Source organism: Eurypyga helias, unplaced genomic scaffold (assembly GCF_000690775.1).
Source record: "Eurypyga helias isolate BGI_N326 unplaced genomic scaffold, ASM69077v1 scaffold42578, whole genome shotgun sequence".
NCBI classification, from domain to species: domain Eukaryota; kingdom Metazoa; phylum Chordata; class Aves; order Eurypygiformes; family Eurypygidae; genus Eurypyga; species Eurypyga helias.
In genome coordinates, this window is record NW_010267212.1 from 1 (window position 1) to 15,473 (window position 15,473).

Here is a 15,473-nt window from a genome sequence, read left to right on the forward strand (position 1 = left end):
GTTCCGGTCTGTGCGCTCCGCGCGTGCCCTGGGCGCTGAGCAGCGCTGCCCCCGGCGCTCCCTGCCCGTGGCGGAGGCGGAGTACCACGGCTGTGTTCTCTGCTCGCCCGGCCGTTGTAGGGCCCCAGGGTGTCGCCGGGCAGGCTTTACCGGGGTGGCGGCGGTAGTCAAACTGGGGGCGTTGCCTTGAGAAGGTTTTACTTGGTGAGCGGTTCTGTGGGTGCTGAACATCAGCAGGACGCGCTTTACATGTGTCAGGAGAAGGCTTTCCCTTGTTCTAAGGACATACCTCATTCGTCTGCAATTGCCTTTTTAGCCCATTATTGCACTGATCTGGTTTGATTTGTTTCGGTGGTTGCCGGGAAAGACTTATAGGCATAGGGGTGTACTTCATACTATCACTGTTTTCAGAAAGTCTTCAATGCACGTCCAGCTCTTGGAGTGAATCAAAATAAAGAGGAGAAGGAAAAAGAAAATGAAGCTGTGAACCGACATCACAGTGATGTAAGTGGTTATTTCATACCACACACCAATAGACGGAGTATTGTTTGGCTAGATTGAGAAAAGGTACTGGAATCTGAAATACTCTGCTGTATTTTGGAATCCTAGATTTCAGGAAAAAAGCTTGCTATAGCTTGGATGTAGAAAAAGTCATTATTTAAGAGCTTCATCTTGCATGTAACTAGTAGGGTTACTTATACATTCTTGATCTCTACTTTTTGTGGAAAAAAAAAAAAAAGGGGTTGGGCTATTGGGAAATAAGGGTCAGGATGCTGTGGTTCCAGTAAGAGTGATGGTTCATGAACAGTTAAATAGAGTACGTGACTGACAGAGGATGTTGGCAGCACTAGCTGTCACTAGGTATTAATAATTCACCTTACCCTATACTAAAGGAAACTTCCCGTGAACTAGCTTATTTCACTCTGATGCTTTGAATGGACCAGAAGAAGTGGGGGCTTGATGGAGTGATCCTAAGTTCTCTGAAATGTTAGCCAAATACATATTCTGGGGCAGGAATTTAGGCTCCTTTCAGAGGACAAACTCACAAAGCCATTTAGGCCCAAACTAGTGAAGGTACATTGGAAAATTGGAAAGTCACTACAAAACAGTGAGTTGGATGGGACTATCCTGTGTATAATTACTTACAAATGCTTTACTGCATGCTAGTATAAATTCTAGTACAGCAAAATCTGGTCTCAGTTGGAACATCTAGGGATGTGTGAACATTGTGAATCCTTTTATTCTGCTTCTCTCACAAATATATGTGTGTATGATTGCATTAATTTCTTACAGCTCCAGTGTGAGCCAAGCTTCATAGAAGACAGGCTGAAGCTTTACGAAGCACTGAAAAAAGAACACGATGCTTTGCTAGCTTACAGAGTGGCCAACCAGAGCAAACCTATTAAAATTACTCTGACAGATGGAAAGGTGGCTGAAGGGGAATCTTGGAAAACCACACCATATCAATTAGCTGTAGGAATTAGGTAACCTGCAGATTGAAGGAGTTGTACTTTTGTGGTGATAAATGCGTTACTGTCGTTGGTCTCTTACCTTGCTGCATGAAATGTGTGTGTCACGGTCAGTGTATGGCGACTCTCTTGAGTTGGTTTATTTGGGGAGATCACTGAAACGTCAGCTTAATGCAGGAGAAAGAGCTGGCTGAAGTTACCGTTCTTAGTGATGCCTGGGATTCTGTGCTGGGATCTTGATGCTTGCTTCCAGTGAAAATATACAACCACCAGTGAGAGTACTGGGAATTCATAGAGGGAATCTGAAGTTTTGTGAGTTATCAGGTAACTGTAGATGCTGTTGTTAGAAGCAGTTTTTCCTCCAGATCCCCAGCACTGAAAACCAGTTAACGAACCATAGAATCATAGAATGGTTTGGGTTGGAAGGGACCTTAAAGATCATTTAGTTCCAACCCCCCTGACATGGGCAGGGACACCTTGCACTAGACCAGGTTGCTCAAAGCCACATCCAGCCTGGCCTGAGGAGTCTGTATCTTAAAAGTTGAAAAGTGTTTAAGACACCCACAGAAACCAAAATTACAGAGCTCTAGGTGCTACGAGGTGTGGGTGGGGTCTTACAGGGTTTAGAAACCTAAGCACTTTTGCAAATCTTAACCCAAATATTTTGGTCTCTTGTCATAATTTGTGGTTTTTAGTCAAATGTTGGCTTCCAATGCAATCATAGCCAAAGTGAATGGCGAATTGTGGGACCTGGATCGTCCACTGGAGGAAGACTGTACTCTGGAGCTACTTATGTTTGATAACGAAGAAGCAAAAGCTGTGAGTAAACACTCACTGGTTTCTGCTTGGTTAAAGGAAGTAATGACATGAAATCAATTGCAGCATTGTGCTTTTAAAATCTTGAATTAAAAAAAAGAAGCCACAAAACTGTTCAAGTAATGTATTTGTCATATTTGACAAAGATTAGATACTAAGTACCCGTAACCAACAGGTGAATAACATCTTACGTGTTCTTCTCTTCCCTTTTGCATAAAGAGGTTATTTCTCAAACGAGATCAGAATGCCTCGTGTTGTACACTAACTTGAAATAGTTTGATGTCTTTTAGGTTCTGTGGTTTGTCTCGCTGCATTTCAAGATGAGACATGAAAGCTGCAGTGAGGCTGTCTTAGAGTTTTCCAAAAATTGTCCAGTATCAGATTTGAGTCATAAAACCTACAAGTCCTTGTAGCAGCCCTGTTTAGTAGAAACCCAAGTGGGCATATCTTAGTTAATTAAACTATGAATATACTTAGTGACACACCCAAGATTCTTGTTTGTGATTCAGTCTTAAGACTATGTTTATCTTTACACACTAGAATTAAACTTCATTTTGTCAAAGAACTATTCATTTGATTAAGCTTGTTTGAGGCATTTCAGGAGCTTGTAAAGGCTTCATCTTGCAGCAGTGGCTATGAAGCAGGGACTTAGGGATATAAAACTGGTGTTGACCTACTGGGTTGTTGTCTCCCCCTTCTGACCTTTCAGGTAATGTGTCTTACAGTTTGATTAATAAGCGTACTGCGTGTGAACAATAGTAGCTGCATTGGCTACGTTGCTTTAGATGCGGTTAGTGTTGCACAGACTTTTCACTGACCGGAAGCTAACTTACAAATGAACAAGGTACGGTAAGTACTAAGGTGATGGGATCTTTGTTGTATTTGTCACAGAATGTAAACAACATTGGTTCCAGTGAATTTTCCATAGGCAGATATAACTCTGGTTTGTTTTTTCTTTAGTTACACAATGCATGTGACCCCGTGACTTGCTCACCTGACTCTCTTTGCAGGTTTATTGGCATTCAAGTGCTCATATTCTTGGAGAAGCCATGGAGGGTTTTTTTGGGGGCTACCTATGCTATGGACCACCAATTGAGAACGGATTTTATTATGACATGTACATTGAAGATAGGTAAAATTTCAGTGTCTAAGAACTTTAATACTCTGTACTGAAGCTCAGTGTTAGAATTATTTTTGCTCAGTCATGTTTCTGCATGTTAAAGTAAAATCACATGTAGTATGGTTTAAGACTGGTAGGTTAATCTTCATAGTATAGGTCTGTGTACGTATATGTACTGAGGGTGTGTGTCTATTTAAATTCAAGAGCAGTGTTCAGACACCTACTCCATAAGACTGCAGGTGTTGAATGTTCTGTACTAAATGCCGAGTGTTTGGGGAAAACTTTCTGAAGTCCCTGGGAGATACAGGAGGCAATTTCCTTGAAGAACGATGGGAGTTTAGTTTCCAAGTGCCATAGTCACTTGTAGAAATGTCACGTATGCATGTAACTTGTGTTGGTGTTTACTGCTTGTCTAATCCTTGTGCACAGCTTTACAATTCTGTTTTTCCCTTGTTTATCTTCCTGTAGTCAGGGAGAATGCCGAATCTGCATCAGCTGATAAACTAGCTCTTACAGCTGGGTTGAGGTTGTTTTTCTCTTAAATCACGTATACTTTGAGCTGCAGATCTTCCAGACATTTAAACGTGTCAAAGACTTTTCTAGGAGTCCTTGCAGTGGGTTTGTTCAGGGTGATACCACTTCTGTTTCTGAGTTTAGTGTCTGAAAGTACAGCTAATTGTAAGAAACTAAAAAAAATACTGTGGCAAACAACACATCCCATGTTCTTCAAATTAGACCACTGTAAAGTGATGACTTAAAAATGGTAATATCAAAATAATTTGTTTCTTTTTTTCTGTGTCTGTCTGCTTAGAGGTGTGTCTAGTACTGAATTCCCACTGCTAGAGAACCGCTGTAAAAATATCATAAAAGAGAAGCAGGCTTTTGAAAGGCTGGAAGTCAAAAAGGAGATCCTGTTAGACATGTTTAAGGTAAACCTCTGGAGTAGCTGTGATTCTGGTGCAGTGATCTTTGAAAATGTAACTTTTGTAGGATACTGGATGTGACTGACTCATCAGAATAGTACCTGTCCCATAAACCAAAGAGGAAGAAGAGCATCCTTTTCCCCCTCTCCATATTCCTCTCAAGTGTTGAGGATGTTTTCAGGCAGTAATAAAACCAGTTTCTTACTGCACAAAACACCTCAAGCTCCATGAGATGATGAAGAAATGAGTACCCGAAAGGCACACATTCACAGTGGCTCACTTGCAGAGACAAGTCAAAAAAGACTTTGTCCGCTTGTCCTGTGTTTCACACAGGGAATGTTACCAGTCTCAGGGGTCTGGCTCAGTAGCCTTTCGAAGGTGCTGTGAGGCGTGCAGGTGGCAGTCGCTCTGCTTAACACACCCTCAGGGAAAGGAAGGTATTTTTGCCTCTTTTCCTTCTTGAAAACCTCTTCTGAGAGGATGTCAAACTTTTGCAGACATATATGTGATCATGTAACTTTTTAGCTGTCTTTTACTGATGCATTTGCATTATTAATACGTAATTTAAAATAGAATGTTATTAGCAATTTTAGTGATGCTTCTGACTTACCATTTTTTCCCACACAGTATAACAAGTTTAAGTGTCGCATCCTGAATGAGAAGGTGAACACCCCAACTACCACAATATACAGGTAAAGAAAAGGTACTATGAAATATTTCAATAGTTGGGCAGATTTCATTTAAATTGAGAGGAGAAGTATTATTTTATTTTAACTTCTGAATACTTGTATGGTGGAGACTTTAAGTTTACAATTAATATTGCTACTTATGTTATATCAGGTGTTTCTCTGCTGGCACAGATTAGGTCTTAACTTGTGGAAAAATGCAAATAGACTTTTAATCTGTTAATTGAAACCAGAACAAGCAAAAATAAGTTACTACCCCTGACCTTGAATTGGTGGATAATGGGTAAAGCTAACTCTTAGCTCAGTGTGGGGTGAGGATCATGTTCATTCAGCTACCAGGACTGAAACTAGTTAGCTGGAAAATGGCAGAAATAATTTTTCTGTTTGATGTGCATAGTTTGAAGTTTCCTGGCCAACTTTAGCCAAGCTTACATACTTACTAGTGTGTTTAAACATGTCAAGCATTAACTTGTCTGCCATTAATGACTGTATTTAAAAATGTTGGAGTGTTTTAAAGTAAACACTCTTCTGCTTTTGGTTTATAGATGTGGTCCACTGATTGATCTCTGCAGGGGTCCACATGTGAGACACACTGGAAAAATTAAGGCCCTTAAAATATTTAAAGTAAGTTTAAATTAACTTCATTGAAACTTATTGAAACTGTGGGTCATTTGATTTATTTCTGTTTTTATTTCTGCCAAAGGGATTATGCTACTGCTTTTTGTATTCTTTGCTTACTCTGGAATTAGTTCTTCATTCCTTTCCCTGCCTCTGTTGTACAAGTAGAACTACAGACTTACCATTCATCTGCTTCCAGGGTTTACTGATTCCTGATCATCACAATAGTACATCAGTGAAAGTTAACAGCATCTTTTTTTCTTATCAGGATATTGATGCAGTAACATGCATGCTTAAACTGTAATGAAGGGCACTACAAAAATACTCAAGCTAGTGGTGGCTAGATTAGCTGTGGAACCAATTGCACCTTGCACAGTAGAGGAGCGGGGTGCCTAAGCTCACGTGGTAGTACTGTGCTAGTGTCCCAACTTTGCACTTTGTAGTACACCTGTCCTACTGAGTCTGTACTAGCTGTTAGATCTTTGTGAGGCGTGGGGTGTGTGTGTGCTCTGTTCTGCAGTTAAATGAAGATCCGAGACTTTCATTGGGTCAGAAAGTAGTATTTTTGGCTTTTTAAGATGGTATCTCACAGGTACAGGAGGTGTAGTGGGCGCTGGCGGGTCTGCAAGTACTGCTGCTCAAAAATGGCTTTGTTCACAGGAAAGCCAGAGACAGTGTTTGCAAATGCTTCTGGCTATGATGGTGTTTAAGTTACTTGCAGATACTAATTTTGGTAACCTTATTAGACTGACCTCATTGAAATATTAATCATAGTTGCTTTTGCTGACTTCCTAATTGAAGTTTATGGAATTCTGGGCTCCAGGGATGGTTAGAGTGTCAGAACGGCTGGGATTTAACCTTGAGTTAGTTTGGTTTTGTCTTTCACACTTCCCTACTGCATTATATTTTGAATGTAAACCAGAGCTGCTTTTTAAGATGATAAAATGTGAGATAATGACACATGCCATGATGTGAGTTAAAACAAGGTACCAAAGTAGTATAAGGGTAGGCTTGGCCAGTCACTTTTGTTTGTCTTCCATATTAGTATGCTGACTAAAAGGTGGTACAAGCATGTGTTCTAAACAAATGTTGGCTGATGGCATGTAATTCTTTTTCGCAAGAAAATTGTAACATGTGAATGCATTAGTGCTTATTCCTCCTTTCCCTGAGATTGTATAGTGCTGTATTGAAGTACGGGTTTTGTGCCTCAGAATTCCTCTACATATTGGGAAGGAAAATCTGACATGGAAACTCTACAGAGAATATACGGAATATCCTTTCCTGATAACAAAATGATGAAGGAATGGGAAAAATTCCAGGAAGAAGCCAGAAACCGGGACCACAGGAAAATTGGAAAGGTATACTCTTTTATGGTCTATTTCTCTTTTAGGCTTCTGTAATAAAACTTACTCTGTTTTGTTGTTTATTTGGAGTTCTTTGTTTCCATTTTTTGGCAGTTTGAATGGGAGCCAGTTCTGTGAATTTCTTGGTGTCAGCTGTATTGTAAAACTTCAGTTCTACAAACTTAACCTGTCACTTGCATACAAATGCTGAACTGATGTTGGGAAGAAGTAATGGGGTAGTCCCTCAGTTGAGGGAAGTGTATGTTAAACCTTTTAATGTCAGGTCTTTTCAGAGCCTACCTAAACCACTATATTGTTCATAGAAGAGAGAAATTACTGAGAATTGTACAGATCATACAATTTGGTAATTCTTTATTGTAGGCTTAAGTAAGGTAATAATTATGTGTATGTATGTGCAGTACTTCAGTTGTTGTGAATAAACTAGATTTAAATGAGCAGCTTTAATGTTACGTGGTGTGTAAGTCAGAAGACATTAGGCGGACACAGACAAAGACTGTGACCTAGCATTGGTCATGTTGGCATGCAGTCTCCTAACTGTTGTCACCTTTGCTATAGTTCTGTAGAGAAGGTGGAGTTGCAGGGAGGGTACTGGGGAGAAGAAGTGGCGTAATGGGCAGTACGGGTGAAAGCAGGGGGGCATTTGTTTGCAAAACTCATGTGTAGGTGAAGGTCGGCATCGTTGGCTGCAGGCACACGCCCGTCCCTGCTTGCTGGCAGGCATGAAGGAGAGACTCTGAAGGGCCTTCGTGAGCCAAGATGAAGGGTAACTCAGAAGAGGAAGAGCCACTGAGGAATTTATGGAAAATGGTGACAGAGAAGTGGAAAAATCATCTTTGCAGAAGTGTTCATACTTATTTCTGTTAAGTCATTAAGACCTGAATATTTGTATTGTATAGTATTGAGAACTACTTCTGTGCTTTTTCATAAACCAATTATCTAGTACCAATCAATTTATCTAGCATCTGTCTAATATCTATGGTACCAAAGAGGTTACTAATCAGTTCTGCAATTGTTCTGTGGTTCCATCTGAAGTGGTGTTACAGCATTCTGGTTTTAACTTACCTAGGAGCAAGAACTCTTCTTCTTTCATGATTTGAGTCCTGGAAGCTGCTTTTTCCTCCCCAGAGGTGCCTGCCTTTATAACACGCTTGTGGATTTCATACGAGTGAGTGCATTCTAATGTAACTCCTAACAAACTTAATAACGTCGGTGTTGAGATAGGCCATTCCTAGCACTGCGCTATCCTCAGAAAGAGAAACATCTGTGTGTGTAGGTGTGTACCAGAGTGTCCTGATGATTATGCAGATCTAACTTTTTTGAAAACAAAAAAAGTCATTGACATGACTTTTCCTGTTGGCTAAAACATACGTGTGCAGTAGTTCTTTAGTCTCCCAGTAAATTGCCATCATTGAAAACAGGGCAGAGTAAAGCATTGACATGACTTTTCCTGTTGGCTAAAACATACGTGTGCAGTAGTTCTTTAGTCTCCCAGTAAATCGCCATCATAAGAACACAGTTAAAAATAATCAGGCTTTTGCTTGGCAAATGCTCTGTCACCTTTTACATGTTAACTTGTTTTATAGGAGGAGTATCACAAGCGTAATTTTACTGAAGTTGTATCTCCAAACATCTTCAACAGCAAACTCTGGGAAGCTTCAGGACACTGGCAGCACTACAGTGAAAATATGTTCTCTTTTGAGATCGAGAAAGAAACTTTTGCCCTTAAGCCCATGAATTGTCCAGGACATTGGTTTGTACTCTCAGCTGAAAACTTCTTATTTCACTCTGTTAACTCTTTGTGGGGCTGAGGGAAAGTAAGCAGTGTTAATACACGCTATCTTGTATGTCTGCAATGGACTGCTGAGGAACTGGTGTGTCCAGAGCTCCCCTGGCAGTGTCCCAAAGCAGACCAAATACAGCTCCTGTAGGAGGATCTTTCGGGAAGCCTGCACTAAGAGAGCTAGGTTTGTGCATGCTAACACTAGCCTGTACCGCTAGGAAATACAGGTTATGTTGGATAGAGCTGGGCATTGGGTGTGGTGTACCAAAAGAAGGTACAGGTGAACTAGTCTGGATTGTTACTCTCACAGTGCTTTTTCTGGGCGGTCTTTAGCAATGCGTTCGCAGGGCTGCACTTCTATTTGCCTGCCTTGTAGGATCATAGAATCATAGAATGGTTTGGGTTGGAAGGGACCTTAAAGATCATCTAGTTCCAACCCCCCTGCCATGGGCAGGGACACCTTCCACTAGACCAGGTTGCTCAAAGCCACATCCAGCCTGGCCTTGAACACTTCCAGGGATGGGGCATCCACAACATCTCGGGGCAACCTGTTCCAGTGCCTCACCACCCTCTCTGTGAAGAATTTCTTCCTGATAGCTAATCTAAACCTTCCTGTTTTCAATTGGTACCCGTTACCCCTTGTCCTGTCACTACAGGATGCAGACATCCTGAATGAATAAATGCTTTAAAATGTCATTACTGGCTGGACTAACACTGTTTTAGTTTGTCTTGTCTTAAATCTTTTATAAGAAGGATAAAAAGAAGGTTCTTCTGTGTTCCTTCTAGCTTGATGTTTGCCCATCGTCCACGATCCTGGAGGGAAATGCCTCTTAGATTTGCAGATTTTGGGGTTCTTCACCGAAATGAACTATCTGGGACTTTAAGTGGCTTGACTCGTGTAAGGCGCTTCCAACAAGACGATGCTCACATCTTTTGCACAATAGAACAGGTAAAAAAACCCCAACCCAAACAACACAAAAACCTCACCACAACCCAACGATAACCCCCGCGCTTGCCTCAGATTGTAGTGTGGCTGTGTGAATAGGGTGAGGTACTCCTTGTCACGTCTGACCTGTGCGATTTGGCTCCAGAAGCCCAAGTTTAACAAGATGTTACTTACCTTGTCATGCTTCCAAGCCCCAACACCTCACTGCTCTTCAACCGTTACCGAGATTTGGGTTTGTAGGATGTAATTTTCATGTGATTTTTTAATTGTTATTTACTTATTTATTTCATGGACTCTTATTCTGATTATGAGGGATTCAGAAAATCCAATCACATTTCTGTGTAAGTAAATTTGAACCCATGTATTTCGTTTATGTTTAAGATCGAAGAAGAAATTAAGGGCTGTCTTGATTTCCTGAGATCAGTGTATGCTGTCTTCGGTTTTACCTTTCAACTACATCTTTCTACAAGACCAGAAAATTATCTAGGAGAGTTAGAGATCTGGGACCGTGCAGAAAAGGTAATTCATTTGAAAGCAAACAAACAAACCAAACAATATTTGCATTTCCTGAGGTGGATGTTTAACTAGGTTCTTTTCGTGTTGAATAATGAAACTGCTTCAATCAGGTGCTTTGTGCTTAGCAGAAATGTCTGGTGAAAAACTTCATGTTAAACTTGAAGTTTCTGTATAAAACGAGAACTTACTTAGCCCCTTGCCTTGAACAGATTTTATTTGTATTAATCTTCATTTCAGATTCATCACACCACTTGCAGAAGGAGCTACTCTTATTTCAGGATTATTTACCGTAAATGACTAAATACTTGAACAACAGGAGTTGTGTTGCCTGTCGACTCCCTTTGTGTTGCAAAGGCAAACCCTTTGACTACAGTAGTGAAAGGCCCTGCTATACCTTTTTTAATTATTCTCTCATTTTATGATTAGCAACTTCAAAGCAGCTTGAATGACTTTGGAGAGCCATGGAATTTGAATCCAGGAGATGGAGCCTTTTATGGCCCTAAGGTTAGTGAATCAGCGTTTTAATACAACTGTGGGCTGGCCAAGAATACAGCCACAATGGAGGCACGTGTATTCAGTAACTGTGTTATTTTGCTTCGCAGATTGATATTAAAATCAAAGATGCTATTGGCAGGTACCATCAGTGCGCTACTATCCAACTTGACTTCCAACTACCCATTCGATTTAATCTCACTTACGTTGGGTGAGTGGTTGAGCTACTGATCTTCCTCTTTTAAGTGAAATAAGAGTACATATAATTCAAGTAAACAATTTTTTATTATTAATTCCCATTAAACTGAGGTGTATGAATGCCCTCTTGCTCACTGAACACATGATTAGCCTGGTTGGGAGGGGAAACATCCCTGTTGAGTAGCGGACGGAGTCACAAACTTGAATATTTCTTCAATGCCACGATAGCTCACTAGAATTGTAAATGCTACTGGTTCCAGGAAAATGTCATGATCTGTCTTATCTGCCAGCTGGGAAGACAACTGATCACATATAATGCTAAAGAATGCTCAGGCGAGTCAGTATTCACTTTCAGCCTAGTCACTGTGTCTCCTTTGAAGACATTACATACAAATTCAGACATGTCTTACGGGGCTGGGATGTTAGCAGCAAGTACTTCATTCCTTTTCTCACGTCAGGTTGCTAAGCTTCAGACATAAACCAGCTGCTAACAGTTTTCAATGGAAAGTCTCGCTTTGGCTTCCAGGTAGGAAGAGGGGTATTTATGCACTGTGTGAACTAATCTTAGTGCCATGTTGACTTGAACACGCATTTCCTGGGTTGCTTTTCTTGCTCTGGTTGGTCTTGTGTTTTATGGAGAGTTTCATCGAAAGATAGAAGTCTATAATCAGTTCTTTTTGGCCCTGCGGCAGGTACTGCGGTAGATGTCACAGCTCTGGTAGGGGACAGTACTGCAGTGAGCAGCAGCTGGCCTTTTTGTAATCACAGGCTTGGCATTTTAAGCAAAGCCATGAACAGTAAGGGTGGGTAAGAGCCTGTGCAGCAAAATAAAAGCAAGAAAAGGGCGTGCGAGGCAGAAGATAAAATACTAAAATGCATTAGAAACAGAGCTGAGTCAGTCGAGTGTCTTTTAAAATTAGGAGTTGGTGCATATGCTACAGGCAGGGTTATTTTCAGTCACTAGCATTATTCAGTGTTCCTTTAAAAGCCCAGGTGACTTGGGGAAAGGACATTTTCAACAAAACCGGCAGATTTTGCCAAAGTATAATTAACTGAGTTTTGTCTTTCCCTGACAAGTAGAATAAAAAATATTAGTGGGATTATCTGTGTGTGAGCTAAAAATATTTATTTAAAACTTATTCTTTTTCAGTAAGGATGGTGATGATAAGAAAAGGCCAGTGATTATTCACAGAGCTATTTTGGGATCTGTGGAGAGAATGATCGCTATTCTAGCAGAAAATTATGGAGGAAAATGGTACGTGGCTGTTCTCTAAATGTTTAACAATGTAGAAAATGCATATCTTCCCTAATGTCCCATATATTATGGTGCAAAATAATTTCCCTAGAGTGTTCTCAGAATTAGTAGGAAGGTTACAAGAAAATAAGTCTAATTTTATGGTCTGAGTTGTATGATATCCTTTTATTAATAGTTCATTATTAATAATTCAGTTTTATGAGATTGCCAGAAAAAAATACTGTAAAGCAGAAATAAGAACTGTAATTGCATGTGTATGTGCTGCATTACTCCTGTTCCTTTTTTTCTTAAAAATCATGCTTTTGTGCTGGGAAGACGTTAGACATATGCAAAGCCATATTTATACAGGCATGAATTAGTGCTAATTTATGAAATATTTTTTTACCTTGTAAGATGTGGTTTCATCTCGAATAAGATAGTTCTTCACTAATGGATTTCAAGTATTGAGGAAGAGCTGACTGTCCACCTTTCACTGTAAAGTTATAAATAGAAGTGGAAATTACGCCAAACAAAAAAAAAAATCTGTTTAGAGTGGTGAAGTCAGCTAGGAAATGAAGAGAAGGTCAGAGTTCTGCGTATGTCTTTTTGCTGGAATCAGTCTATTTGCTGTTTTATGCGAAGTTTGAAAAGAGGATGCTAACGTGTTATCCAACATCCTTAGCCAACACAAATATTTTTACCAAGTAAAGGAGTTGTTATTGGGGAACACGACTGTAGATGTGCATGCAAATGTAAAATGCACATTTATTTCCTATTTTTCTTGTCTTGCTTGCCAGGCCGTTCTGGCTGTCTCCACGGCAGGTCATGGTTGTGCCTGTGGGACCTGCTTCTGAAGAGTACGCCCGGCAGGTGAGAGTAGGGCCTTCCTTTTCACAGTAGCAAGCAATTTTAATAGCTCCGTAAGTACTTGTCCCAGAACAAGGAAGGAATGCTTGAATAGTTTTGGAGACATGGGGGGAAGTAAATTTTTTCCACGTAGTCTAAAACTTGTCTAAGCCCAAGAAAGGGACGTGTAACGTTAAGTGTTCTGGGTTCTGGTTTCCTGTACATAATTACCTCTGTAATTGTTGAAGGAGAAATCATTCTGGAAGACAAACCTTACATACTAGTGATTACTTACAGAATTACCTGCTTAAAGTAGGGGTGGAGCCAGTTTCTTCCACGTCCCAGCACGTATACTCTTGACTACATTGCATTTGACTGTGGTCGTTTTTACCCCTCTCCCCTGCTTTTCTTTTAAATGCAGCAAAAGTGGGTTTGTTGCTTCTCCTCTTTCTTCGTTCCCAGACTGAGGAAACCTTTGGGACATTGGGCGGTGTAGCTGTCTGAGGAGATCAGCACGTATCTGATACGGATGTTCCCTTGTATTGGCTTCCAGCTGGAGTCCTGCTGAGCCCTTAAGTGTGTGTGCAGGTTTCAAGTAGCCTCATTGACTTCCTTGTAACAATTCACAAGGGCAAAATTACGCACAAGCACAAAATAATTACAGGAAGAGATCAGGGAATACAGCATGGACAAATTCCTGTTGTAATGTACTGGAATAGTAAGATTTTTTTTTCTTCTTCTTCTTTTAGGTTTGCAGTGAATTTTTTGAAGCAGGATTTATGTCAGATGTGGATCTAGATCAAAGCTGCACATTAAACAAGAAAATTAGAAATGCCCAGCTGGCCCAGTATAACTTTATCTTGGGTAATTGCAGCACCTTACATTTCTGAATATCGTTGTTAAGACTGGGCATGGAGTTTGTCTGGAGGCTCGTTTTGTGATGTAGTTGGTTTAATATTGTTTGTGATATGTCTTGCAGTGGTTGGAGAGAAGGAGAAGGCAAATAATGCTGTCAATGTACGAACAAGAGACAACAAAGTTCATGGAGAGATTTTGGTGGCCTCTGCTATTGAAAAACTCGGGAAGTTTAAGAGTTCACGTGTTCCAAATGCAGAAGAAGAATTCTGATGTTGCTGCTAGAGGGGAGAAGCCATCAGGTACCCATGTGAAATGGTGTTTCTCTCCTGCACAGCAGCGATGCTCATCTGAGAGGACTTTCAGCTGGTGGATACGGAGACTAAGCAAGCACAGCAGCGTTGGTGCTCCAGGAATAGCATGAGAGGACAGATGTGACTGCCGACTCCGTTGACTATCCCCTGGGATTCCTGTCGGCATGAGTTGCAGAATGCTGATTTATAAAGTCCTACACCTTTGCTAAGAACAGTTGGGTTTGCTGTGGAAATAAATGGGGGCTGGAGGAAGTCAAGGTGCTGGAGGCGGGGAAGCAGGCCGGTTGCCAGGCTACCTCTGTCACGTAGTGGTTGCATGATGGACAGGGCCTGGATCCCGAGCTTGGCATCAGGGGTGTTTTGGGGTTTGTAACTCCAGGTGATGTCTGTTGGGAGCGGGAGTGGGGAGGAATAGCTTGATGCTTTCTGAATGTCTGTTCACAGGCGACGGAGAGCTTGGTGTTGCGGTTGGATATGGCACTGAAGCAGGGCACGGGTGGAGTTGGTGCAATGATCGCTTGCTGTAGAGGTGACTGCCAAGAATGAAGCTGCATTACTGGCCGTGTCTGTGTGTGCAGAGCCTTATTTCTTCCTGTTCGCTGTTGATTTTTTTCCTAAAACAACCCAACCCCCACTAAGTTCACCTTGGAAAATCTCCCTCTGTGTAGCTGGTTGCTGCTGAGGATGCTAAAGAGGTGCTGCTGGCCACGTTGATGGCTTCACTTTAAAACCAGCATGTTGGCATTCAAATTGGCCGTATTCATCTGACTCGTTTATGCTGATGAGGGATTATATGGTTGCTGTTGCAGGCAATTGAACCAGGTTCTTTGGAGAGATGATTTTTCACCACATTTTTTTCACTTCTGCATGCTGCTTTTTGGTTAGAAGGCTTACATCGTGTTTAATATGTTACTCGGTTATCGGAACTTGGACCACAACCATCATTGTGGTTTGAATATCACTGAGATGAAGCAAAAAATACCAATTAGCGCACAAATGTTACACAGACGCAGAGCTGGTGTTTTCCTTCCGCCTGACACCTGTACAGTTTGCAGGCAAGGGGCCAGGTTTGGTTTTGGCCGTTGGATTTTGTGTGTGCTTCCACCGACCGGTTCTTCCCCCGCTTTTAAAGGGGGAAGGAACAGGCGCCGGGAACGGTTCCTGTTGGCTTCGCGGGGTTAGCAGGGGCTGTGGAGGCTGATGGCTCAGTGTTATTCATGTGCATTTCGGTGGCCCCCGTGAGGGTTTCGCCTGCAGCCGGAGAGCGGTGGGGTTGTTCCAGGGCACGCGCGGGGT

The 15,473-nt window shown here is 41.4% G+C and overlaps 1 protein-coding gene across 1 annotated transcript; it reads left to right on the forward strand.

Moving 5' to 3' along the window:
• Positions 1–411: 411 nt before the first annotated feature.
• LOC104503334 (probable threonine--tRNA ligase 2, cytoplasmic) lies at positions 412–14,136 on the forward strand (the record flags this gene model as incomplete). Its single annotated transcript, XM_010157331.1, has 18 exons — positions 412–504; positions 1,294–1,484; positions 2,165–2,288; positions 3,296–3,417; positions 4,217–4,334; positions 4,956–5,020; positions 5,560–5,638; positions 6,844–6,990; positions 8,063–8,161; positions 8,580–8,746; positions 9,563–9,725; positions 10,104–10,241; positions 10,665–10,742; positions 10,841–10,941; positions 12,079–12,183; positions 12,960–13,032; positions 13,758–13,872; positions 13,988–14,136. Coding segments are annotated over 18 exons (2,127 nt in total), but the record flags the coding sequence as incomplete, so codon positions are not given.
• Positions 14,137–15,473: the final 1,337 nt, after the last annotated feature.